Here is a 27,344-nt window from a genome sequence, read left to right as displayed (position 1 = left end):
GGCACTGTTCCTGCCTCTGCTGGTCAGTCCCGTGGACTAGTCAAGTATAGCCATGATATGGTCTGAGCATTAGCCCACACAGAGGCAAGAGGTGGGTCTCAGGCTGCAGCCCAGCTCCAGGCAGTGTTCAGCCTCTAACCGTGCACCCTCCTTAGCTGTTTTCACTAGCAGAGCTATCCACCCTTTTAGCCAGCAGCAGCGAGACCATTACCATAGGCTAGGAAACTATAGACAGACAGTCCCAGTCCTGTAGGAAAAAGACATAAGATAAAATTGATCCTCTGTGCGTGATGTGACCAGTGCTGGGAGCTCAGAGCCAGGGACAAGGAAGGATTTCTGGGCTGTATCATTACTGAAATGCATTATATATTTACTGTTTGTCTCTTCTGTGGGTAGAGGGGCATGTGTGTGGACACATGTGTGTACCGTCACAGAATGCTCCTGAAGACCATAGGACAATTTACCAAAATTGGTTCTTTCCTTCCACCGCGTGGAAATTTAAACTCAGGTCATCTGACTTGTTTACAAGCGTCTTTACCAACTGAGTCATCTCATTAGCCCTCGGGGTGTTGTTTGTAGCACAGGACTTAGGAATCAGCTGCCAAGAAGTTCCCAGTATCCCAGAGGAACCCCTGTGTCCAAACCCCTCCCCTTCTTTCTTCTCTGGGTAACACCCCCTCGCCTCCCAAAGGCGGACATTCCTATCCACAGCCTTTAGCCCGAATCATCCAGGCCAGGACAGCTGGCCTGCCAGGACCAGCTGGGCCAGCCTCAGACCTGCCACACAATGACACAGCCAGAGGAAACCATTGTATTGCTTGGGACCTCTGTTAGCTCCGAGTCACAAGCAGGAAGGACAGAACTATGGCAAGGCCGAAGTGGCCATCAAGGGGCCCTGCAGGAGGAAGGGCTGGGTCCAGAGAGGAAGGACGAAAGGCAATAAAGAGATCAAGGGTCGAGCCCTGGCCCTAAGGCACCTTGGCAGGATACATAGGAAAGAGGGTGTCCTCTTTGACATAGGAATGACAGGCAGCAGCAGGATATACAGTCCCAGATAACCCTGACTTCCTGGTTACCGGGGAAAAAATCTGTACCTACCCTGTCTGCAGGCCCTGGCAGTGGCTCTAAGGTGGGCTGTGAGCTAGGGACACCACCCCATCAGTTCCTCACATTCTCTAAAGTGAACCCCTGCAGCCAGGACCCTGACTTCCCAGGCTCTGGCTCTGCCCACTCCCCACCCCCTACCCTAACCATTTCTGTGTGTTCACATCAGGCAGGCCAACCTGTCCCAGGCCAGCAAGAGTAACCCAGTCGCTGGCCTTTTGTATTGACTTGTGTTTTTAAATCAAATATGCTTCAGGTGAACAACAGGACGGTCAGTCGTTGAAGCAGCAGCTGCAACCCATGCTTGTTGTTAGACACTGCCACTTCCCAGATGCTGACACATCTGGCTGAGCTTCTGGGGTTCAGTGGTCAGAGAAAGATTCCTTTACCCTCCCCTGATGGAAACAGGTAGAGTGCGGGAACTACTGCATCTACCAGAAGTTCCCAGGCAGGAAGGAGTAACAAGAACTGTGTGGAAGGAGCCTACACACTAGCACAGGTCCTCTCATCCATGAGAAGGCCAGAGAAGACAGAGTGAGCATAAATAAGAGTTTATTCCTGGTGTGGAGTGAACTGGAATTGCAAACTTGTGAGGTCAAGTTCATCTCTCTGCGGCCCGGCGTGTACAAGTTGAAGGCAATGGCAGATCAATGGATGAGAAGGCTGTTTGGTTCATTGACGGGAAAGGGGCTAAGCCTGAGAGGCAGGAGAGGCAACATACAGTCCCACCAGTCACAAAGCATGAGCCTTTCAGAACCATCATTTCTTTCTGCATTACATGGGAACGGTAAAGACTCTTGTTTAGGGGTGGGCGTGGCTCGGAAGATACAGTGCTCACCACACATGCGTGAAGACCTGTGTTCAGATTCTCAGCATCCACAGGCTGGATGCAGTCGATAACCCCAGCAGCTGGGGGTGGGGTGGGGCAGAGACAGGCAGATCCCCGGAGCTCAAGGCTCAGCCTAGTGCTGAGCTCCAGATTCACTGCAGGGTCTGCCAAAAATAAAGTGGAACACTAACGAGACAGCCCAGCAGTTGGGAGCTCTTGCTCGACTCCCAGAGGATCCACGTTGACTCCGTCCACATGCCAGCTCACAACAATCTATACCTCCATTCCCACATGACTCAGTGCCCCCCTCGGCCTCCACAGTGCCAGGCACTCACGTGCGGACGCTCAGAGACATGCAGGCAAAATCGAACAAACAAGCAAAAACATGCGCGTGAGATTTTAAACGCTAAGAATGCTCGATGGTGGGGCTGGAAAGTCGAGCAGCTAAGAGCTATCTTTTAATCTGTTGCTCTTGCAGAAGACCTGGGTTTGATTCCCGGCACTCAAATGGTAGCTCATAACCACCTATGACTCCAGTTCCAGGCCTTCCAACTGGCACGCACATGACACTTACACGTGCATTCGGGCAAAACATTCATGAAGTAAATAAATCCTTAAAAAAAAAGACATTGCAAAGGAAATGAGGAAGACACCCAGTGGTGATATCTGGTTTCCATAGGCACACACTAAAACATATACACGTGCATACTTCATACACATGTGGAAATCTTCTGGGCAGCATATTTTAACAAGATTAAGATATGGCATCCATACGGCCACTTCCTCTTCCCAAGTCCAAGGCAGGCATTATTAATCAATCTCAGCACTTCCTTATCAGCTGTATCCTTATCAGAATTCCTCTCACTGTATTTTCCAGGAAGCCACACCCAACAGATCAGAACGGTAAAGCCCAGTGAAATGTTTATCCTTTGACAATAATGCCAATATGGAGATCCTCAAAGACCCACACAAAGCTAAATCCCCAGAGTGGAATCCTGAGGTCCTGGTTCAACCCAGTTACCCAAGGACTGTGTCAACTATCAGCTCCCCAGGCTGGCATTAGTCCTCACCCTCCCAGGACTCACATTCATTGTGAGGAAGGAAAATGCCAGGGCAAAGCAGTGAACATGCAGGGCACAAGCCAGATGGCCCATATCCTCTGTGGTCTGGGACTGGAACTCAGCTGGGCTTTCTGTTTTCAGGAGCCTTTGCACCCCATCCCCCATCCTGCTTGGTACCCCCTCCCCCAGTTCCTCTTTTGCCTAATTTAGTTCCCTGAGAAATTTTTAGTTCAGCTCCCACCATGTCAGGTTCAGCGCTGGGGCAGTGCTGCAGCTCACACCCGGGAAAGCCTTTTCCTAACAGTGCCCAGGTTAGGAGAGACAACGCGCCCTCAGCACCCTTAGCCTAGCTGCCTCCTCCAGGCCCTTTCTCCAGGGAGCAGTTCTCGAAGGAGCCCCTTCCCGGCCTCTCTCTCTGTCTCTTCCAAGCAGAAGTAGGGTAGCCCCAGGACTGCTCTTTTGAGAAGCTGGTCCAAGGCACACTCCAGTACTCCTGCAGGGCCGTCTTGGTCCAACAACAGCTACCAGTTGTCAAGAAGCCCCTGCTGTATCAGAAACCTTTCCTACTGGTCCCAGGGAGTCCCGGGGAGAGCGTCATCGGAGATAGGTAGAGACCCTCCAGACATAGATAAAGCACCCTCTCCAAATTTCTGATTGATTTCCTAAGGATGAATTACCTCCTCAAAATACAGACTTCCCTCTGTAGTCTTCTGCTAGTACCAGGAACCCAATATGGCCCATCAGGCTGTAGGACTCCTTCCTCCTCTTCCTCCTCAGTTCCCTACTGTGTCTCACCACCACCCCATCTTTTGCCCCCAGGGCTAGCACCCAAGGGCGCTTCCATTTTCCACCCCAAGCCCCTGCTGCTGTCTGCACAGCAGCAGCAAGGTGGTAGCACCCAAGTTCATGGATCTACAGAGCCCAGACCGCACGAAACTTCACCCAAAACAGGAAACCACCAAGCTGACATGCCTTTGCTTGCAGGGTCCCGAGAAGAAGAGACTAGAGCCCGACAGGAGGAAGCTGGGCAGGAAGTTGGTGGCTGCTCTGCTGGGGGCTTCCTCTCCTTTCCACAGAGCTGCAGCCATGCAGGGGTCCCCACAGTCAAATTCTTAGAAGTCATCTGGGTGTTGAGGTCTGAAGCTCAGGGCTGGGGACAGGTCAGGGTCCCCAGGGGATACTCGGCATACAGCTGGTCTCTGGGTCTCATTGTTTGACTGGCCCCATAGCCCTGCCACAAAACAGCTGGTACTTCTCCAGCCCATAATCCCCAAAGCCAAAAGAGCAACACATCCTGTCTACAGGAACTGCATAGAGTCAATGGCAACGGATGGAGCAGAAGAGGGGGCCCTGGGATAAAACAGGGGTCCTGGCCACCCCGACACTCCTATGATGATGATACAAAAGCCTCTAAGATCCCCAGGCCCCAGACCTAGCTGGCATCCCACAGGAGCCTATGCTCTTGGATCTTATCAGACAGTGTGCCTGGGTTCCCAGCAGGTAGCTTATTCCCAGCCTGAAACTCTCTCCTCTCCCCGCCCATCTGTCCTCAGGGAATGAATGGGTTTCTCCCTGTCTGCAGGCCCAGCGTGTGAGCTTTTCTACCCAGGCCCAGTTCAGCCCAGCCAGTGGAAGCTGCAGTTAGACAAATGGTACCATTGGGCTGCTGCTCTCCCAGTGTTGGGGCTACTGTCCCTCTGGAGACGGGAGGGTGATTTGCCCAGCCTTATCCCTCCTCACTCTCAAACATCAGCTGCCCTATCTCTACCTCAAAGGAACTACCCTTTCTCTTCATGCTTTAAAATCCTTTATGAAGGGGGTTGGGGATTTAGCTCAGTGGTAGAGCGCTTGCCTAGCAAGCACAAGGCCCTGGGTTCGGTCCCCAGCTCCGAAAAAAAGAAAAAAAAATCCTTTATGAAGACTCTCCTATGTGCCCAGGTCATGCCAGACCCTGGAGATGGGAGCCAAGAGTAGCATCAGACCAGGGACAAGCTCTTCTGTGTGCCCGAAGGTCACCCTGAAGTAAGACTCAGAAGAACAGCGATCAGAAGCAGAGTGACCCCTAGGCCCTTAGTGCAAACCCAACCACATACCAGGTCCTGTCCCCGGGGCCTTAAAGCTAGTGCCTCCAATCCACTCATAGCTGTTCACGTATTTCTTTTTAATAGCATCTCTTTCACACTTAGAAGTAGCCCAGCATCATTAGGACATTGTAGAGATCACCTTTGCCGTCGCTCCACGCTGAGCAGTGGGAGTGATTGGATGTTGAGGACAGGGAGGAGGCTTGTCTCCCCTCACCATCCCCATCGTGCCCTCATCACCCTCCGTGTCCGGTGGTCCAGGCCTCACATTGCTCGAGACACTAATGAGCTCCTGAACCTAACAGGCACTTGCTATTTCAGAGCCTCTGGCCACTGCGCCCTATGGACAGCTATACAGGCAATGAGAGCCCAGAGTCACTTAAAACACTGACAGACCCTCAGGTTGCTGGTGGAAAGCACACTCCAGAATCCAGGGGTTAGAGTCAGGCCAACAGAGGAGCATCCTCAGGCAAGCAGGCAGACCAGCCACACCCCCACAGCGTGCAGGAGTCTCTCACACCTTGTGCCTCTCACCTGGGAGGGTGGCAAGGTGCCTACCTCATCCCATCCGGGCTGCTGGTTTCCATGAAGAAAGGCTGTTACCAAGCTGATGCTCGTACGATTCAGGTCGTTTGACATCTGTGGCTGGCGAGACCAAGTCTCTAGGGAGAACTCCGCACCCCAGGACCTTGAGAACAGCTATGGGCAATCCAGCATCTTCTCCCTGCCCCTCCCGCCCCCAAGTAACATCTCAAAGTGACAGAGGAGGGTCCGTGCATCTCGTAAAGCAGAGTCTAGGCTCAGAGCAGGAGCAAGGAACTGGAATCAGTGCCTAAAGATCTGTCCAAGGGCCTGTCATCGATCAAGTACATCCGTCCCTGACCCAGGCACCAGGCACGGTCCCCCAGCTGGTTTAGATGGCTTCAGAGTTAGGAGAGTCAGGGACTGGATCTGTAAAAGAAGAGATAAAGAAGTGAATGATGGAAGGGAAGGGGGTCTGTGTCCCCTTGTCCAACTCTGCATCGTGAAGATTCCCCAATGATGGGGGGCGGGGCCGTAGAGCCTAGATCCTAACACTTAGCGGAGTGCTGTAAAACCAGATGCCACTCACCCAGGGATGGGAAGAAGACGTCCCCAGGGCCTGGAGGGGACAGAGGTGTGCTGGGGTCAGACAGCAGGTGCCGTCCCGACTCGGAAGGTTGCCGCTGGGCCACATAGGACAGTGGAGGCCTAGTCTTGGCCTCCGGCATCCCCTGGAAGGTTGGAGTAGTCTCATAACCTGGGTTTTCGATTCCTTGGGTGTTGCTGCTAAAAACAACAGAATTGAAACAGAATTGGGGGGGGTGATCAGTGCCACCCCAAGCACTCTATCCTCCCTGCCTCTCCCAACCCCTTTCTTTTTTTTTCTCCCTGGCTTAGACAAGGACAAGCTTGTGAAAGCTGTCCAGCTCAGAGGTCCTAGTGGGATCACAGGTCGAGCTTTCTTTGACCTATCTGAGAAGTTGTCTCCACTGAACACACTTTGTAAGACAGGAACCAAGCTTCTGGAGGTGGCTAATTTCTGAGCCCATCTAAGCCAGCCCATGGCCAAGCACAGATAACGTTGTCCTGCCTGCCCATCTCTGATGCAACCCCCCTAACCCCACTCCTGCCCAGAGCAGCCATTGGCTTGTTCCTTCATGTTCAACCAGACAGCTTCCTCTTGGAGTGCCTGGTACAGCTAAGCCCCAACCATGAACAGGGCCAGGCCTGGGCCATGAACTTCCTTTGCATGTTGCAATGTCTGGTCCAGCCAGCAGCTTCCACTCTTTCCCATCCTAAGCCAAGGTGGTTACTGAGACCCGGAAAAGCATGTCCAAGAAGAATCAGGGCATGGCAGGAGAGAAGGTGGTACCCAGAGCAGCCCGCCAGCCACATGTGCCAGACGCAGCTCTAACTGGCTGTGTCTTGTGCTGAGCAGGGGCCCCACATCACATAGAAGCATCCCTTTCCTGACACCTTGTCCCAGGAAGTTGCTCAAAGTCACCGTGGGACTTACCTGTCCATCCTCACCAGCTCCTGGGCACCTAGAGATAGACAGAAAAGCTGGTCACAGGAAGGAAGCCTTATGTAGGCTGCACCCTCAGGACCCTATACTGTTCCCTGAGGAGAACTGAGTTCCAGGTATCTGTCCAGCAGGTGGACCCACGGCATAGCCACCTTCGGGCACAAGTGAAATGTATCCTCTGTCAGACCTTGAGAATCTAAGTTTCAATGGAAACCCAGGCCCCAGCATGCACTAACTATGGCTTCTATCAGGAAGTTGCCTCTCTGGTCTTTAGCCACAACTTATTGGGTGGATAGTTCAAAGTCAGGTCTTAGAATTAGAAGGCTCTTTCTTCCCTCAGTGTCCCTACCCACCCAGCCTCTCTACCCACTTTCTCCCCTACAGGTCATTACCACCTCAACCCATCCTTAGGGTCCCCCTAAAACTGGCCATCGTCCAGATGCAGCGACACCAACTTCCCTCTTCCTTGCAGCTCCCCACACCCTCCCACAGATCCTTCTTGTAGGGGGGAGGTTTACATGGGGAAATGGCCTGGGGGCGGGGGAGGGGGGCATCTGCAAGATGAACACAGGGAAGTTGCGTAGAGTTCCTGAAATCTAGTTCACTTCTGCTGACAGGGTGGCTCTGCGTCAGGCTGCGTGGGCCAAGCCCATCATCCCTTACCACTTCGCTCTGGGGTAAAGATGGTGACCTCTGCTTTAGAGCCGGGGTCACTGAGCTGCCTTCTCTTTTCTTTTGTCCTGAGAATGCTCATTCCTAGGCAACCACCCAGTGCCCAGCCCAGCCCTCAGTGAGTACAGGCCAAGCACCATGAGCTAACCTGCTGTGAGCCTGCTGGCTGCTTTTGGTTGCTACTCTGGGGTCAGAGTGGATCAGTGACTCCCCAAGTGCGTGTGCCCATCCTTTGGCACTTTGTCCTTCTAAGCACTAACACCTTCTGACATCTTAGATTTCTGTCACTGAGTCTGAATCATGGGATAGATTGGGGGACTTTCATTTGGAGGCAGAGTAATAACTAGAAAATATTTGCTTTAGAAGACAATTTTGTTTTGTTTTGTTTTGTTTTTTGGTTGGGTTTTTTTGTTTTGTTTTGTTTTTGAGACAGAGTCTTACTAGCTTTGGCTGCCCTGGAACTTACCATGTAGACCAGGCTAGCCCTGAACTTACAGTGATCCTCCTGCCTCTGCCTTATGAATGCTGGGATTAAAGGCATGCACTAGAAGATAGATTTTTGTTCCTTTCCTGTTACTGTATATGGAACATTCTTACTCTGGGACAAGACAAGGCTTTTTTCTACACTCAATGGCATGAGGTATCCCCTATCCTAGCCCGTTGTCACCACAGGGCTCTTCTCTAAGTCCAGGTCATGTGTCTTCCTGGGACAGAGGAAAGTTTGCAGCCAGTGGTTCAAGTGAGGGTGTATGGAATCTGGGATCTGTCTGTAGAACCCCACATGAATGGCATTCTGGTTTGGTAAAACACACACACACCACACACTCACACACACTCACACACACACACTCACACACGTGCACAGACACTCATATATGCCCATATACACTCATATACACTGCACACATGCACAGACACCCATATATGCCCATATACACTCATACACACACATACATACACACACATGTACATACATACACTCATATACACACTCACATGTACATACCCACACACACACTCACATACACATACTCACACACACACACACATATACACACTCACACACATACACTTCAGTTTTCTTTCCTCCAGCCGTCTCAATCCCACTAGATCCCATGAGCAGAATAGGAAGTCTGCAGAGGCCTTGCAAGAAAGGCCAGACCCACCAAAAGACTGGGTGAAGCCCCTATCCACGTTTGCATGCTCCACCAGAAAGGCCTGCTTTCCCATTCTTGCTCCCTGATCTGACAACATGACCAGGCAGTGCTGTGGTGGGGGCAAAGGGAACAGAAAGCACCTTGGAATCCTTCCAGAGCCTGGCCTCCCTGCCTCTAGGAAGAGGGACTAGGTGGTTTTTTTCAAGCCATTCCTTCCCCCTGCAGAGTTCTGAGTTCCGCCTTCACTCTGACCTGTCTCGTGCTCCATGCTGCCCCATTAGAGACGCCCACCGGCAGGCTGTAATGGATGGAACAGTCTGAGAGGAAGGGTGAGGTGACCACAGCCCTGCAGGGCTCCAGGCTGGGCCTCCAGGAAAGAGGGGAAGGGGGGATGGCAGGCCGATTGGGAGGTGAAGGGGAGGCCAGAGGAAATCTGGTGCGACCTGGTGACAACGCCCCTTCCCTCAATTACCCACTGCAGCTAGGAAGAGGCTGGGGAGGGATTGTAAGAACAGAGGACTTCCCCCATCCAGACCCCACCCCTCAGAGAATGCAGACTGAACAAGGCTCACAGGAGAAGCCAGGGCAGACAAGAGGCACAGTCACCCAGCAAAGGGATATGATGGGTATTTGAGGCCATGAACCTGAAACTTGGATCTACTGTTTACTTACAGTGTGTTTCATTAGGCAAGTTAGGAAACCTTCCTTAGCCTCAGTTTATCCATCTATAAAGTGGGGATAGCAATGTCCCCTATTTGAGTTCCTATGGTGAGTGTGTAATAACATGACACAGTTTCTGGCAGGGTAGTCCCACCAGCTGGGGGCCACCTCAGCTCTGCACTCACAGTGTCCTGTGGCATTCAGTTAGTCAAATTGCCTAGCCTGGGCTTCTGTTGCCCATTACAAAACAAACCCACCCTTTAGCCAAGCCAGTCTCCAGGAGATCGCTAAACAGACTCATCTTTAGTTTGAGTTAACCCACCCTTCTCTGTGGTTACCCATTGATTCACATGGAGGGTGCCAAGCCAGCCCTGTCTGGGTACCAAAGCAGCTGGCAGACATCAGGCCCAGAGAAAGGCGCACGTAGGCCCTTCTCTCTCGGCCAGAGCCAGCTCCTGGCAGGAAGAGTGAAGGACTATGCAGTCCTCGGGTCCCAAGCCTTCACTGGCCTCCCAGCCACGACCCCATCACCATCCCACAGGAAGGTACTTACGGCGGTGAGAGGCCGCCTGCCTCTGCTTATAGACCAGCAACAGGATAAGGGGAAGGCAGAGAATTCCGACAATGCAGGCACCCGTGGCCAGAGCCGCAGCTGTGATGCCTGGAAGGACAAAAGCACCTGACATGAGGGTCCCCTTCCTGCCGCTTCTTCTAAAGAGAAACTGAGACACAGCATGAAGCTTAGGAAACCTTTCTAAAGCCAGTCTGACCAGTTCCCCTTACTCCAAGGAGGCACCCATTGCAGAGAAAGTGAGGTTACCACCTGGGAAGGTGTAAGCACCCCGTGGCATAGCAGAGCAGGGAGGATGAGAGACCCAGGCAGCAGGGTCCCATAACCTTAGTGTCTTGAAGAAGCCAGGGAGGTCTAGTGACCTCCTTTTGGAGACAGCCCTATGTCCCTGACCCCGTGGGGTCGCCTGTTGCCCATGACAGAGGTGGCTCCAAAGAGGAGAGAGCAGTGCCCCCATCCTGCCTGCAAGGGAGAGCTAGGCCACCCTGGACTTCACAGTGTCCACCACAAGGCCCTTCACACCGAACGCCAGGGCTCAAGATCAGAAGGAGCCTGAGCAACGAAAACAATTTAGCGTCACAGCATTGCACGACTGCGAGGACGGGGCTCCTTACAGGCCACTGACAAAGATGAGTGCTTTACTGCACTGAGCACAAAATACTCCAGCCTCACCGGACACGATGGCACACGGCTTTAATCCCAGCACGTCAGAAGCAGAGGCAGAGAGGCAAAGGCAGGCGGCGGACCTCTCTGAGTTCAAGGCCAGCCTGGTCTGTATAGTGAGTTCTAGGACAGCTAGGACTACACATAGACCTGTCTAAAAAATAAAACAAACCTCAGTCCATCCTTTGAGGGATCCTTGGGCTGTCTAGGGTGAGGCCCTGGAAGTGCTCCTCTACACACACACACACACACACACACACACACACACACACACACACACACACACACACGACAGCAGATAAAATTTGCAACTAGAGAACTAGGCTAGGGAGGCAAGGGGAAGACTAGAGAAATGTCATTTTTGTCTTGTGTCTTTAAATAGCCATGAGCTTAAAAATACTCAAGCAACTAGAGAAATGGCTTAGTCTGCAAAGCGCTTGCTGCGCAAGGATCAGGCCCTGCATTCGACTCTCCAGAACCCTTCTAAAAAGCTAGGTGCAGCCTCATGTAACTGTGTACCCATACGTACATGCACACACGGAAATGTACACACATAAACAAAATTCAAAAGCCCCCTGCTCAGCCTGGGTCTCCTCACACAGTCCTAACCATCTAGATCTGGTCTTGTCTTACGGGGTCACGGGCGAACCTTGCCCCAACACCCAAGCACAGTTTGGACATCTCTGTGGTACACAGAGAACTTCATTCTTCCCAGGGTCCTGTTATACACAGCTTTCCCAAAATTGATGGAGACATCTCTGTCTGGTGGAAACATTGTTTACTTCCATTTTCAACAACCCTTTTTCTGCAGCAGGAAGCCCTTAGGCTCAGATTTCTGCTCACCGGGACAGGACATCTGGACCTAACCACTTAGCGCCACAGCACTGAGCCAGAGAGCACTGCATGCGTGTTTTCTCCTAGGCTGTTGTAAAACTGTCTCGGAAAGGGCCATGCCACTGCACGAGCCCCGTGTCATGGGGGGTTGGTTTATTTCAGTCCATCTGCTGACTCCAGGAGTTTAGCTGGGAACAGACGAGCCCTTGGAACCACAACTAGCGTAAGCTCATTTCCTTCCCAATTTGAACCTTTCTCTCTGCCAAAACATGGGTAGGCTCTCTTGTCATAGGATCGGGTTTACCTCTAGAGAGCTCTGGGAGCCAGATATGCCTTGGTCTGTACGCTGCCTGTGCACTTTACTTGGGAACAAAGGCCATTTTTATCGCACTGTGCGCTAAGCAATCTGGACACATAAATAGGCTCACAGTGAGCTACGTGGAACCGAGCAGACCCTGGGCAAGCATTTGAGAAGTACCCATTGGTACGGAAACGGTACCGATCGCTGGGCGGATGGCACAGGAGGTTGCAATCCACAGTAAAGCAGATTCCCTGCAGGTTTTAATGTGGCTGTGCCTGAATGTGGGATATTGAAAGGAAGAACATCCCGTAATTCACACTGTTCAGTGTGGCTAAATTCCATCCTAGGACCTCACTGCGGGCAATCCGAGAAGTTGGCTGCGAAGCACTTGTCTCCCATCCCGTGGTTACTAAGCAACGTGTGGTACGGTTAGGCAGGTGTTCACAAGCTGACTTAGGGCTTTGGCCAGAGCCTCCCTGCCCAACCCTCTGGTCTGCAAGTGGCAATCCTGCCCTCTATGGCCTGTTTGCTTTCACTCACAGAGCCTGTTTCCTTACAGCTGCAGTTACTGTCCAGGCTATGGTAGGACAAGCTCTGGAGGAATATCCGTGGGCCCGTCTGCCCTCAGAGGCTTAGGAAACCTTTCTAAAGCCAGTCTGACTTCAGTTCCCCTTATTCCAAGGAGGCACCCATTTACAGAGAAAGCTTAGTTTCCATCTAGAGCCAGGCTCTTCATGGGAAGGTGATGAGGCACTGGTTTAAGCAGTTGCCCAAACCACCCCATGGCAAGCGCCCTTTCAGAGCAGGCAGGCGGAGAAGCCTCAGTTTGCTCAGTCTATGACCAGGGCCTGCCAGCTACCCTGTGGGTGTGTGCAAAGAGTCTAAGGAAAGGGTCTGGCATATCCTGCCACATTAGGGGTAGGAGGGGTACAGAGCCCGGCTGCACGGTCCTGTCCTGATCTCAGGGGCAATGATTGGCAATGCCAGCCCACACCTTTGGCAGCCTCCTTCCCTTAGCTATCCTTAGCTACACGGCCTCTTACCTGAAACCCACTTGGACTTTTACCTCGTTTAATGTAGCTAACCTTCCCTAGAATAACATCTAGCCACTCAGACTGGGATCGGAAAAGGAGAACCCACAGATCTTAGCTGGAAGCGTCATTAACAGCCCCAGGGAATGCTGGGGTTGAGCATGCGTGTATGAGACAGAGTCGAGGTTGGGACCTTCCAAAGTTAATGAGCGGGTAGAATAGTTCTCAGCAGCTGGCCATGAGGCCTGTTTAGCATGGATGGCCACTGCTAAATACGTTAAGAAACCCCTCCATGTCTGCTCTCAGTCCTCATCCTGCCTTGGCGCAGGAGTGGATGAGTTGCCCTGAGACCTCAGGCCTCATGGACCTCGGGAGGAAATAGAAACCATGCCTCCAAGGTGCTGGCACTGTTCTGGCAGACTGGTGGCCGAGGGTTCACCACAGTCTTCACCTCTTCTTGCTATTTTGTTCCCCAGCTTCCTAGGCCTGAGACACAGCATGTTTCTTATCCCTGGGGCATGGGCTTAGGTAGTACTTGCTTCCCTGTTAAAGGGACATAGTTATTCTCATTTCTCAATGGAGAAGTGATGCAGAAAGTAACAGAACTACCTAGATTCTCCCAAAAGTACACCCTAGAATATAGCACACATATGTAAAAATACATCATATATATGTATACATACATATACATATGTGTATATATATATAAATATATATATGCCTGCCTAGTGTCTAGACTACTGGAATATATATATATTAGATATTTATAACATCTAATATATATTAGAAATATACAATATTTTTAATATTATTCTACTAGAGCCAGGAATATGGAAGGGAATATCAGAGGTCATCGCATCAGAGCTATCCACTGCCCTCAAGCAGGCATGTTCTCTTGGACCTCAACAAGCCAGTTTGCTGCACAATAGCTCAAGGAAACAGGAACCAGAAAGAGATTTCCCAGCTCCAAGAATTGGTGAGAATTTAAACATCAAAACCCAAGGACAGAGGTACATGGAGAAGAAAGACTATTCACCTTGGAGGTCAAGTTCAAGGCTTCTGCCCCACCCTTAGTCTCAGGAGCAGAAAAGTCCCCAACCTCCTCAGCCTGAACACTCTACCATCTTGTCTCTGTCCTCAAGACTGAAAGCATATGGCTTCTTTTCAAAAGGTTCTGCTGAAGCTGGATGTGGTGGTTCATAACTGGGATCCTAGAAGTTGGGAGGCAGAGGCAGGAGGGCTGCTGCAAATCTGAGGCTAGCCTGGTCTACATGGCAAGTTCCAGGCTAGACAGGCTCTCCCTGAGCCTCATTTCCCTGCCCATGACATGCAGGCAGTAGCAGAAGCAGCGGTTTGCAAAGACAAATTCTAGGAGGAGGAGGAAGAGGAGGAGGAGGAGGAAGAGGAGGAGGAGGAAGAGGAAGAGGAAGGGGAGGAGGAGGAGGGGGGAGGGGGAGTTGGGGGAGGAGGAAGAGGAAGAAGGAGGAGGAGGAGGAGAAGGAGAAGGAGGAGGAGGGGGAAGAGAGGGAGAGGAAGAAGAGGAGGAAGAAGAAGAAGAAGGAGGAGGAGAAGGAGGAGAAGAAGAAGAAGAAGAAGAAGAAGAAGAAGAAGAAGAAGAAGAAGAAGAAGAAGAAGAAGAAGAAGAAGAAGAAGGAGCAGCAGCAGCAGCAGCAGCAGCAGGAGCAGTAGGAGGAAGACTGGGATGATTGCTCAGAGTGAAGGTGCTATGGGGAAGTGAGTGTGCCCATGCCTTGTACCCAGCAGGGTATTGAACCAAAGGCCTCACCCCCACACTGCAGTGGCTCTCATTCAATTCAACAAGTAATGGTGGGGCAGTCGGTTGTTTTGAAAATACAAGTAGTTTGAATAGAAGGTCACCTTAGTCATTGAGTTGGGGCTTGAGTCGAGGCTGTAGCTCAGTTGTCTGCATTCTGGCTCAAACCCTCATGTTTGTCTAAACTCAAGGTCAGGATCACGATTTTTCTTCTGCCTCTCCAGGGCTTAAGCAAGAGCTCTGGCTTACACTGGATGCCTGACAAACCTATGAGCCACAGCCCTCTTTTCATAGACGTGTGGGGCACTGTAAGACATATCCTCTGGTCTACTCTATATGCCACAGGGCATTCTCAAAAAAAGGACTTCAGCCTTCTGAGAGTAAAGCCCTCTAACTCTGGGCCAGCACAAGGGCTGACAGTCACTCTCTGCTCTGTCTGCCCAGTTCCCTCCCACAAGCAGGGGAGATGAACGGAGCCAGGAAGGCTACCATCCAGTCCCTGCCGTACCACTGAGCAGTGAATATGCACCCCCTCTGTAGACTGTGGCTGGTGACGCCTGCTTCACAGAGTGAGCAGTGAAGGGAGCAGAGGCTTCTGGGGCCACAGTTAAGAAGGGACAGGAGAGTGAAGCAGCAGAGAGGGGATGGGGATCTGAAGTGAGAGTCCTTACTGTCACTGTCCTGCTCATTAGGCGGGTACGCTGTGCATGTAGATGCTGAGCCTTTGCCTGTAGGAACAAAGAGAGGTCTGTTAGGTGAGCGTGAGGCCCCTGACGATGCAGGGGTTAGTCCAGGCTAGTGACTTCTCTCTCTTCCGTCATAGGAATGCATGCTAATACCTGTATGGCAGCGCTCGCCCAGGGGAGTCTATACACGTGCACGTGTGTCTTACATTCTCAAAGGGACAGACAGACAGACATGCACACTTGCCTCACAGCCATTTGGCCACGATCAACTGAAACTCAGGACACATTCAGTCCCCTGATGCATTTTCTCATGAGCATTAGTTAACACTCTAGGTTCAGATACACACACCCTCTTACATGAAAAAAGGTCACTCTGTCACAAATAGAGATATACACACAAGATCATCACATGCCCACACCCATGCACAAAACTTACACAAAACTACATAGTCATGTGGCAGATTGCAGATGCCTCCCCACACCCACCCACCCACCCACCCACCCACCTGCCCGGCCTCCCCACACCCACCCACCCACCTGCCCGGACTCCCATCCATGGCTGTCTGTGCAGAATAGCTCACCTGTCTGTACCTGCAGCTCCATGTACCCGTAGAGCCGCCGTTCTGGGTGGTGGTGTTTGACTTCTATCACCAGACAGCAGTAGAGGCCGCTGTCGCTTAGGGTCACATTGTGCAGGGTGATAGAGAAGTTACCGTGGTTGTCATAAGCTATCTCCAGCCCATGTTTCTGGGGCTGGTCATGGCTGGCATTGACTGCCGGGTGACTTCTGTGGTGTTGATGGTGTGATATGAAGTTACGTATGGGCCTGTGTTCTTTGCACACTTGAACCTCGCCTCGAGAGCTGAGGAACCACGTCTTTAAGAAGTTCGCATCGTGCCCTTTGGATACGGAGTCCAGAATCCTGCAGGTGAGGGTGACATTCTGCCCCTCGGGACACACATACAGAGAATATGGAGTGGTGACCTTGATGGCTGCTACCAGACCTGCTCAAGAGAGAGGAGAACCCCGGTCACCTGCCTGAGTGAGTGCCACTCCTCGCTACCCTCAGGATGAGAAAGCTTGACTTCAGCCTCTCCCTGGCAAGCCAGACCCTGGGCAAGCCAGCTGATCTCCTGCGCTGTGGCCTCTTGCTTAGTAAACATTCCATCTCGACCCACATACGAGGAGCCTCCAGGACTCCCATGTGGGAGGGAAGCCAAACAAGACTGGCCAGCCAACACGCAACCTTCTCCCAAGTACAGCATGCATCCAGCTCCACTGCAGGCAATGGTCCCCACACTGGGCGACTCTGTCCTGCACATGGAGATACGAGGAGAATAGAAGGCCTCAGTCTTTGGCCTTGCTTCTGAGGAGTGCCAGCACCTTCTACCCACCCCCACTCCTCATCCAGGCAGTGCCTTCTTCCATCACTTCTTCGTTGAGCACTAATCGAACGCCTGCATGGGGAGGGCCAGTGCCTGGTACCCTACCTCAGCCTGACAGCCAGTGAACCAGCTGAAGCCTGCATTAAAGACCCTGTGGGCTGAGGCAAACCCATGCCCAGTTTTCAGAGACCTGGGAGGAGAAAAAATGCCCTTCTAGGGATGGGCATGATCCCTCTGGGTCTTTGGACTTTGAATGAGAATTTCAAAGCTAGCATTTCAACTTAGGCATGAAGGTAGGAAAGTCAAAGCCTATGAGGGACAGGGATGAGGAATGCATGACAGGTCCTCGCGTTCCCCGCACCTGCTGCCCACCCGAATGCAGTCCTCTGCCCTAAGGAGGTAAAGAAACCCTCTTGTCCACCATAATCTCAGTTCCCACTCCTCTACTACTTAACCTGATAGTTAGCCCCAAACATACCATGTAGCTGAACCAATCTCCCTTCCCTACCCCTCAAGAGCTGAGACTATCAACATGGGTCATCGACCCAGTTTAAAAGGCATGGAGTCTCACACCCAGGGCTCTGTGCCTGCTGAAGAAACACTCTGCCAGCTGAGCCATATTCCCAGACTGGGATATGAGCTGGACACCCGTTCCTCTAACCGTGGGAACCTGTTTTCTCCCCAGTAAGAAGAAAGACATTCACAGCAGCACAGGGTGGGAGGGCAGAAAAGGTGGGAATACCCAAGGCTCTGGTCACCACATCTCAGCATGGCTTTGACTTTCACTTACATTGCAGGGGCTACAGGAGGTCTGACAGGAACGGGAAAGGTTTAGAATAGAAAGAGAGATAACAAATGGAGGGTTGGGGTCACGGCTCAGTCAGAAAGATGCTTGCCTCAAAACCGTGAGGACCCAAGTTTGGGTCCCTAGAACCCAGGTAAAATTCTGGGCATGTTAGGTCAGGCCTGTAAGTCCAGAAACGGTGAGTTGTGAGGGAGAAGCAGATAGAGGCCTAGAACACGCTGGCCAGCTAGATAGACTTGGCGAAATTCCAAACGAATGAGAGACCCTGTTTGTCAGACACCATGACCAAGCCAACTCTTACTAGGACAACATTTAACTGGGGCTGGCTGACAGGTTCAGAGGTTCAGTCCATTATCATCAAGGCAGGAGCATGGCAGCATCCAGGCAGGCATGGTGCAGGGAGAGCTGAGAGTCCTACATCTTCATCTGAAGGCTGCTAGCAGAAGACTGATTTTCAGACAGCTAGGGTGAGTGTCTTAAAGCCCACACCCACAGTGACACACCTGTTCCAACAGGGCCACTCTCTGGGCCAAGCACGTACAAACCATCACCCTGTCTGAAAAGGTAGACAGGACACCTGCCACCCGAATGAAACCCTGTCTGAAAACGTAAGCGGGGCACATGCCACCAGGCCTAATGGCTTCAGTCCAATCCACATGATGGAAGGAGAGAACCAATTCCTACAAGTTTGCCTCTGCACATATGCCATGAATTAAACATGTACATGCACCCACACATAAGACAAATACATAAATATTTTAAAAGTCGAACAATGACAGCTGAGGTTGTCCTCTGACTTCCATACGCATGACTCTGCATGTGTGCGTCTCACACACGCACACGCACACGCACACGCACACGCACCCACCTACCCACGCACACACACACATACCCTACGTGTATTGTCCATGCACTCTTGACTGCTCCATCCAGAGGACCTGGACCCCCTCCTCTGATGCTTTCTCCCTGCCCTCGGAACCAGGACCCTTGGGGCAGGCCAGGAACCCCTACAGCCCTGATGGTCCAGCAGAAAGAGCAGCAGCCTGCTGGGGCTTTTGGAGTTGGAGTAGGCAGCACTGGAGTCCAGTGACACTGAGTCACTAGGCGGAACCTCGCCTCAGACTCATTCAAAGACAAAAATAAAAACATCAACAGAGGCCAGTGGGTGTTACAGCCAGGGCAGAAATTCTCCACACAACTGTCCTAAAAGTATTCTCTCTGCAATTCAAGAAACACCCAAATCCAGTGGAATGAAGAAGCTAGCTTCAAACTCTTTGTCACAGAAATACGAATGACTAGTAAAGGCTGATGATCTAGTGCTAGAGGGCTCGAGTGTCTAAGGTAGAGTAGGAAGGGGACCACTGGCCCCAAAGAATGCCCAGAGGAGCGGAGTTTTAAGCCTACAAAGTGAGGAAGACAGACATTCCAGAGCCAGCCCCCCCAGCTCTGCTTACATACAAAAGAGATTTCTGGAATGTTGTTACCGAGGTGAGCGGAGATTTCAGACCATCTTTGGTGAGATATGATCTCCTTTTCAGGCAGTGACAGGCCCAGGAAGGGAAAATGGTTTGGCTGAATGGCAGTGGGTCTGGAGTCCGGACCTGAACCATAGTAACCTCAAGAAAAACAGGCTTCCCAGAAAACCGTGAGATGCAAGGATGCCCAGGCGTATGTGGTGCATCTGACAGCCAGAGAGAGCAGGGTTGACCACGTCCATAGACAGAGTAAAGCAGTTTGCTTGTTCACCATCCTACAGCAAGGGACCACGGGAGTCTGACTTCAACCCAGGCATGTGTACCATTGCCGAGCTGGAAGCCCCCAGAGTCCCTCTAACCTTTAGATCTTGCATCTAACCCTTAATGTAGGGTTTTTCCTTTGTTTTGTGGGGGTTGCTGACTCGAAATAGTATGGATTTGTGACTCGGGAGAGTTGGCTCAATGATTAAAAGCACTGGCTGCTCTTCCAGAGGACCTGGGTTGAATTCCCAGCACCCATGTGGTGGCTCACAGCTGTCTCTAACTCCGGTTCCAAGGGATCCGAGATGCCCCGCCTCTGGCCTCCTCAGACATGAGGTTTGCACACGGTGCACAGACATGTACTCTGGCAAAACTTCCATACACGTAAAATAATTTTAAAGCAGGGATTTGATGCAGGAAAGCTTGACTCCCAGTTTCTCTTGGAGACAGCAAGTAGCTGGCTTTGTCCACACCAGCCTGAAGGTTGCCTTACGGACCTGTATGGACTGGGTGTGGTCACTAAACTATGGCTCCGCCAGAGACAGGAGGGGGCTACCAGGGAAAGAAAGGGGCTTCCCAGACATCCACAAAAGGAACCAACCCACAAAGAGTAGCAATATCCCTGCCCTCTCCCTGCAGCCATTCGGCAGCTCTCCCAGCCCCCTGTCCTCTGTTCAGTAGCCCCTGCCTGAGAGCCCTTGCAGCCAAATTTAGTTCCCTCAGCATTTGCCCAGCACACAGGCCCTGGGGGCTGTCAGGAGGGCAGGCAACGCAGAGGCCAGGGCTACAGGCCTGCTGTGGGTAAGGGCGACAGGACAAGGGACCGAGATGCTTACAGTCAAAGGCAGGAACGGGGTAGGACTCACTTGTAGCATGAGTGTCTCCTGAACTGGGGGGTTGGGGGGGTGCCAAGCTGAGAGCCCTCAGAACCCAAGCAATAGTGTTTCAAGCTCAGGTCTGCAGGGGAGCTGGGGGAAGGGATCCAGTCCCATTTCACTGGCAAGGGACCATGGAAGAGAGCAGGGTTCAGAGAGAGCAGGAGAAGGGGTGTGGCTGGGGGTGTGACTCCATTCCAACTGCCCACACTCACTTCCCTTCCTGGGTTAGAGGGAAGGGGAAGCTGTCCTTGGATTGGATCAGGGTAGGGTTGGAATGTCAGAGTTTAGGCTCAGAGGCCTAGAGTGGGCAGGAAAGGCACCAGGTTTGTCCTCAAGGGGAACAGGAGGGCCAGGAGCATCCGTTATGGCTGAAGCTCAGAGCAGCCTGTCCCTGGGAAGACACTCTAGGGCAGGCACACAGGCATGCAGAACACACACACACACACACACACACACACACACACACACAGTGTTGGGCAGCATGCAGCCTGGCTGGAATTATAATTACTTGGCGGGAGGGTGTAGACCATTGTCAGCTGCTGATCTCTTAGGCCACCTGGGTTATTGTCCAGGAGGCCAGGAAAGTGGGTGGGGAGGAAGGCACCTGGCTCTAGGGTAGCCAAGTTTACATGGGACAGGAAAGCACGGCAAGTCCTGGCCAGAGCATGTCCCAGTGAAGAGCACAGGTCCCCTGCTTCCACCTGGCCTGACTTGCCACTGAGTAGGACCACCCTACACCTGCTGGGGGGAAGCTGGGAGCTAGGAAAATCCCAGCTCTGGGAACTGTCATAACTCCGTCCTAAGCCCCGGGCCCTCCTACGCTGGACCTGAACTACACAAACCTACGCAGATGACATTTTCTCTGGACTGTTTTACTCTTTGTCTGCAGTTAAGAGAGCCCCATGTCCTGAAGCCCTTGAGCTCCATGCTCAGGTATGTGAATGCAGGGGCCCACAGAGGCCCGAGATCTCCTGGGGCTGGAATACAGACAGTTGTGAGCCATCTGACATGGAGGACACCGGGTCCTCTGGAAAAGCAACAAGTGCTCTTAACTCCAAGTCATCTATCCAGGCCCCTCGTATTCATTCCTGAGATGTTAGGCACTTTATCCTGATGTGAGTATAATCCCCCATTCCATATACTTTTGTTTTTAAATTATAATTATTATTACTACTACTACTACTACTACTACTACTACTACTACTACTACTACTTTTGCGAGGTTTCTTATTTGGCATTGGGTCTTAGGGGTTGATTGGTTTTTGTTTTTGAGCCTTTTGCTGTGAAACTCCGACTGGTTTAAAACCCAGAGGAAGTGCCCCAGGGCTGAAACCCAGGCTGGTCTTGAATTTGTGATCCTTCTGCTTCTGAGACACCAGCACTGGGATTATAGGTGGATGTGCCATGCTATGCCTCATCCTCATTTTAAAGATAAAACTGACTGGAGAAATAGTGACTTGGTTGAGGTCACATCCCCACCCACACCCACCACCTACCCCGTAGCTGAGTGGAGACCCACACTTCCAACCAGCAGGCAGACAGGAAGAGCTCTCCCTCCAGCCCTGCTCCCCTAGGGGGCGGAGCTAACATTTCATCTTTCAGCTCTTAGGAGAGGAGTTGACCCTGAGCTGACCCCTACGCAGAGAGCACCTATCTTTTCTGCTCCTAAAACCCAAACCAAAACACTCTTTCACTCCACAGATATTTAGCTCCTGGCAGAGGCTATGGAGCTCAGAGCTCCCTGAGGGCATCATCCAGTCAGGGTGCAGGCCACAGGTAGGGTACAACTTCTGGGCAAAGTTTCAAAGGAACTCTTACTTGGCATCCTCTCTGGTCTTGTTTTTGAAACAGTCACTTTTTGCCACACATCAGGTGCTATGGGCATGGGGGGAGGGGGAGGGGTACGTGTGTGGGTGTGGAGGGCTTTAGTATTGTTTTCCTTGACAGACATGCTAGCTTTACCCACAGTCACCAAGGCAACACCCCAGTTTTTGGGGGTGGGTCCGAGCTTGATTGGTTAGGCCAGGAAGGCCCCACCCAGACAGCTGAGGTCTGGCTGGCTGCTAGCTTGCCAAGTAAACAATTATTTGACTGTCTGCCTTTACTGGCCCCACTCTTAATGAAAGAGAGAGGAAGATGGGTCTCTGGCCTTCTAGGCATGGGACCTGGGCCCAGCTCGCAAGCCCCACTTCCTAGGATGCTCTCCAGGTGCTAGAAGGGAAAAGCTGGCCTATAGCTTTATCAAGATGTAAGATACAGAGGGAAAACAGAGGCAGGGTCCAATCAAATCCCAGAGGAAGTGCCCCCAGGGTGAAGGTTGCAGGCTGAAGCCAGCAGGTCTGTGTGGAGGCTTCAGGGCTAGGGAGGACAAAGGGTATCTCAGATGTGTTTATTGATCCCTGCCCCAGCAGGAAGTGTCCATTCATATAGACCAAGGAGGGTGGGAAGGGGAAGCAGGGCTCTATGGGAGGAAGCCACACTTCCAGCGTCTTGGGAAACCAGCAGGCATCCAGTAGAGCCCTTAGCCACTGTACCTCTTGGGGAGGGCCTGGGCAGTGTGCCAGGGCCTTGGCTGGGAGAGGCTCCCCTGGAGGATTCTAACTGAGACTCAAGATCTCTATGAAGAGAACCCAACCCCATTGCCACCACAAACGGGTCCCCAGGGGTCAGACCAGGGAGACTTCCTAAGATTTGAGTGCATCCATGCAAGGGGCTCACTTGGTGGGAATGTTCTTAACACACACACACATGGGCTTGTTTATTTAATTAATTCCCAAGCCCCTGAAATAGGTGCTTGGGTTATGATGCCAAAGAACATAAGAAAGCTGCCTAGCGTCTCACAGAGAATAAGTTGTGAACAAAATTTAAACCCAGGCCTGGGGGAAGCAGATGCTTTCTCCAGAGACTAGAGGTAACCAGAGACTAGCTCCACCTCCTTCCACAGATGGACAGCTGACCTAACCAATGAGGGCTCAGTTTGCCTGGCAGCTGTACTAACTCAAGTAGTTTTGCTTTTGATTTTACATTAAATAACATTGAATCATAAAGAGAGGTGGTTGTTCCCATTTCCGTGTTCCCCCAGCTCTGGTTATGTCAAAAAGAAAGTCCTAGTTGATGACACTGTCTTCAAAATGTCCCTTTTTATTTTTATTTCATTCATTTCTGTAAGAGACGGCAACGGGTTTTACACGATGAGCCTTGCCTGGGCTAAGTTTCCAGCTAACATTTAATTCCTTTATTTGGCTTGCCAACGGTGTTCTTTTATATGTTCTATTTACGGCCAGTGACACTAATTTTCCACTTGTGACACAGACTTAAAATTTCCTTTTAACAAAATTTAGAGAAAAGTATACATTTAAAGGAAAAATAAGTAGGTAGATATTTGGCAGATACCACGTAAGGGTGATGAGCAAATGAGCCCAGAATGCTGTACGGGGAATTACCCTCCTCCTCTTCCTTCTGCTCCCCCTCCCCCTCCTCCCTTCTCCTCTTCTTCCTCTTCTTCCTCCTCCTCCTCCCAGAGAGCAACAGTTAGCTGCAACCTCTTCACTCAGCCTGCTCACGGCTCAGCTGGGGGAAGTGTGTGCTTGGAGCCCCATGATGAGGGAGTAGCTGACCCCTTGGAAGCTGAGTCCCTGTACACAAAAGCTACAGGGAGGGCTTGTTTAATAGCAGAACGCAGCAAGTCCATTAGCAAATGACTGGTTGGGAGCATATCTCATCCCTGGCTTCCCTCTGGAGGTGGTCAACAATAACTAGTCCGAGTACAGAAATGGGATCTGAGGGACCTCCCACGAACAAGCACACCCTAGGCCAGGCTGGCTGTGATGGCCTCTTGCAAAGGAGACTTAGAAGGAGAACCTCTAGGCACCCCTGTGGCCATTTCAGACTCTCAGTCCGAAAGGGTAGCTAGAACCAGCCTGGGTATCCTTCGGATGCTATGACTCTGGAAAATTCATTCCTGGAGGTATTTCTCGTGGCTTCTAAGTCCCGGGGACTCATCAGGGCTCTGTAGGCAGCAAAGGCTCAGATGGAAAGCCACTAACATGGAGTCCCCAGAAACCAGGAGATGACACACTACCAGCACCACAAGGACCAGGCCCTGGAAGTCTTGCCCATCAGCTGCACACAGCCGTGTCTAAGGGGAGACAGATGGCCACCCTACATTACAGATGGAGGCTTGACCAAGGATGCTAAGAAGCTCGCCCAGATCACAGCTAAGATCTGAATCCAGGTCTAACTAGGAAACAGTTGAGCTGGAGTGGAGGAAGCCCGGGAATGCAGATATTCACCAGATTCCTTGCTTAAACACCAGGAAGGCCATGGACCAACCAGACTTTTTAAAAGAATCCATAGGTATGAGAAGCCAGGACTAATTTCTGGCAAGGCCAGACTAGTCCTAGGCATTAGTTGCCTTTGAACAAGGACCTCAAGTTAAATACACAACGCTCTGCCAGTACCACTAGGCCACAGGGGCCCTGCATGCAAACCCTCTGTTTTTCCTGTTTAGGCCTAAGATCCTGAACAGAAGAGGCGAGTCCTTTAGCTTCCCTTTGGTTCCCCTTCCCTAGATCTACAGCAGGGAAGTGCTGCCTTGAAGCCTCCCAGCCCCGCCCTCCTTGTTTCTGGCCTCTGGGCATCCCTAGCTTCGGCCTACTGGGCAGGGCTTAGGGATTTCCTAAGAGCTGACCACTACCGCTTCAGACTTACAGCACTGAGTTTACTCAATAGGGCCTTGCAGGCTTGTTTACCGTGAAGGGGAAGAAGATAGCCGCCCCTCTCTGGGACACCAGCCCTCCATCGTGAATGGGGCTCCTGGGTCAGACTAAGGACAGGTAGGGTGGTAACTTCCTCAAATCTTAGGGACACTTGTGGGGAAGAGGTTCTGCACCCCTTGGGGTCTGGTTCCAAAGGTAACCCCTCCCCCCATCAGCCCATGTCAGGACGGGAAAGGAGTGTGTTCCCTGCACCCCAAGTGCCTCCTAAGCTGTTTGAAGTCCCCCAGATCCACATCTCACCCTGTCCCAAACACAGTTCTTTCCAAATCACCCCAGTCCTAACGCAGATGGGGGCGGGGAGTGGTTTTCAGCCCCCAGACCTCCTGACCAGGTCTGATTCAGGAAAGAGAAGGAAGCAGTGAGTTATGACTTACAGTATAGCCAGTGCTGAGGTCAGAGCAGCTCCAGGCTAAAAGGTTCCTCGGTTTCTTTCCTGAAAGCCTCCTGGATCCCTAATTGTCTCCCTGAGCTGAAGGGAGCTGGCCTCCAGCTCACCAAGCAGTTTGAGTAGGGAAACACAATGGGTCGTACAATCTCCTGGGTACAGAGACAGTAGGATGGGATTCGAAGCTCCTCTGCTGGGGGACGTTCTGTAAGCTGCTCTGAAGCTCTAGGTCTTGGTTTCCCAAACTGAGGCTGCTGACCAGAAAGCAACCCATTCTAGTAAGGGTAGGGAAGAGGTAAGAAAGGGGGCCTCGTGGAGTCACTGGGGAGAAGGAGAGTAGCTTGGGGTAGATACCATACCGGCCTTCCTACCGTCTGCTGCCCTGAGGGGAGCCTTGGTGTTGTCAGGGAGACACCCCCCACCTGTATCCCCACCCCATCCCTGCCTCAGGTTCTCCCTTCAGTGCTAAGGAAAAGCAGGCCTGGGCTTCAGTTGTTCTGACAGTAGGGTGTGGGTGCGTTCCTTCTTATCAGACGTCCAGGCCAGCCTCCCAGTGCTGATTAGGAGTTCCCTGTCTCTCCTCCCTTTCATTCCCTCAACCCTCTTCCCTCTTTTCTGAGGCAGCCATTGGCTCCATCAGAGCCCTCCGTCTCAGAGGCCACTCCCTCCATGACTGACCCTGTCCCTGGACCCTTCCTCTCCTGCCTTGCAGAAGCTACCTGCGCCCTGGGTTCTGAGCAAGGTAGTGTCAGGCAGGCAGTGTCAGGGGGCACACCTGTCTATGTTTGGATAACTATTAGGGTATCTCCTTTTTCTTTGAGGTCTTCTGCCCCACAAAACAAGGACTGAGCTCTGGGGAACTGCTGTGTCCAGGGACAATATGATTGTGAGTCTGGACTTTGGAAGTGACATCTTCCTGTGTGGGGCTTCTGTGTCTGTGCTGTGGAGGTTATCCAAGCCCCTAGCAAGAACTGGTTGCTGGGCCCAGGGAGTGTCCCGTGACGTTCCTATTGATCCATATTGGCTACTCAGCTGCAGTCTGGTTAAATGACAGGAAGCCACTGATCACTCAAATGGGCCATCAGACTTTCAGTACAGAGCAGGTGACAAACATGCTCAGATATAGGAGTGTCCATCAAGACTTACCCATGAGTGTCAAAAGGGATAGGATACTGGGTCACAGCACCACACCCCCTAAGTGCTCTCAGACTCTGGTGCCTAAAGGCAGGGAGATGCCCGGGTGTCAAAATCCAGTCAGCCACCGCCGTAGGACCAGGGTGATTCTCATGCTGTCCCTCTCCTGCCTTGCAGAAGCTCTTCATGACCCCTGCTCTGGGCTCTCTGGTCAGGGAAGCGTCTGGCAGGCAGTCCCCAAGGGACACCCTTGCCTGCTGTTTTGGCAGCTGTTAGCAATTACAGATGTGCCTGTTGTAGGATGGAGACACCACTGCACCCTGCTGGGCTGTCCCAGCGGAGCAGCGGTAGGGTGGAAGGTTACCGCAGACTGAGGGGATTTCAGGGCACTCCCATCCTGCCTGAGTCCCCCCCTACCCTACCGGGCTGTACTCCCTGGCGCTCTCCCTAGCATCCCACCGCCTGTGGATCTTACCTCTGGATGCAGCCAGAAAAATAGTGAGGAGCAGGGTTCCCCAGCGCAGACTACTGGCCTCTGGGACCGTGGGGACACCCATGTCGCCGTCGAGCCGGGCAAGAGCAGACACAGACTGCTGGGGCGCGCGTGGAGCAAGCGGGGCTCCGAGAGCCCAGGGAGACAGCCGGCTGTACACACCGCTTGCTAAAGTGAATGCTGAGCCCACTGCGAGGCGGGTGGCTGAGCGAGCTCCCCGCCCAGCAGCGCCCCCGAGGGGCGGCGGGCGGTACAGCGTCTCCAGGGCCCGGGGATGGG

The 27,344-nt window shown here is 52.2% G+C and overlaps 1 protein-coding gene across 2 annotated transcripts; it reads right to left on the bottom strand.

Annotated features, from left to right (window-relative positions):
- Nucleotides 1–5,134: 5,134 nt before the first annotated feature.
- On the bottom strand, nucleotides 5,135–27,239 carry Vsir (V-set immunoregulatory receptor). 2 transcript variants are annotated; one of them, XM_032888409.1, is made up of 7 exons: nucleotides 27,048–27,239; nucleotides 16,053–16,475; nucleotides 15,457–15,513; nucleotides 10,165–10,272; nucleotides 7,114–7,141; nucleotides 6,187–6,383; nucleotides 5,135–6,026 (listed from the first exon to the last, which is right to left on the bottom strand). In XM_032888409.1, the coding sequence occupies exons 1-7, from the start codon at nucleotides 27,127–27,129 to the stop codon at nucleotides 5,989–5,991; spliced, it is 933 nt and encodes a 310-aa protein (XP_032744300.1). In that variant the 5' UTR covers nucleotides 27,130–27,239; the 3' UTR covers nucleotides 5,135–5,988. The 2 variants fall into 2 exon arrangements, with proteins under 2 accessions (XP_032744300.1, XP_032744299.1); XM_032888408.1 differs by having other exon boundaries at nucleotides 6,187–6,380.
- Between the last annotated feature and the right edge of the window lie 105 nt (nucleotides 27,240–27,344).

This window comes from Rattus rattus, chromosome 18 (genome assembly GCF_011064425.1).
Source record: "Rattus rattus isolate New Zealand chromosome 18, Rrattus_CSIRO_v1, whole genome shotgun sequence".
In the NCBI taxonomy this organism is placed as follows: Eukaryota; Metazoa; Chordata; class Mammalia; order Rodentia; family Muridae; genus Rattus; species Rattus rattus.
The sequence above is the reverse complement of the archived record's forward strand: the minus strand, read 5'-3'. Positions and strand labels throughout refer to the sequence as shown.

Bases quoted from the DNA above. Each gene is read 5' to 3' on its own strand.
- Vsir (XM_032888409.1), bottom strand. From the start codon at position 27,129: ATGGGTGTCCCCACGGTCCCAGAGGCCAGTAGTCTGCGCTGGGGAACC. The intron at 10,273-15,456 runs GTAAGGACTCTC...TTGTCCTTCCAG, and splicing joins TAATGAGCAGGACAGTGACA to GCATCACAGCTGCGGCTCTG. The intron at 7,142-10,164 runs GTAAGTACCTTC...GTCTATCTCTAG, and splicing joins GCAGGCGGCCTCTCACCGCC to GTGCCCAGGAGCTGGTGAGG.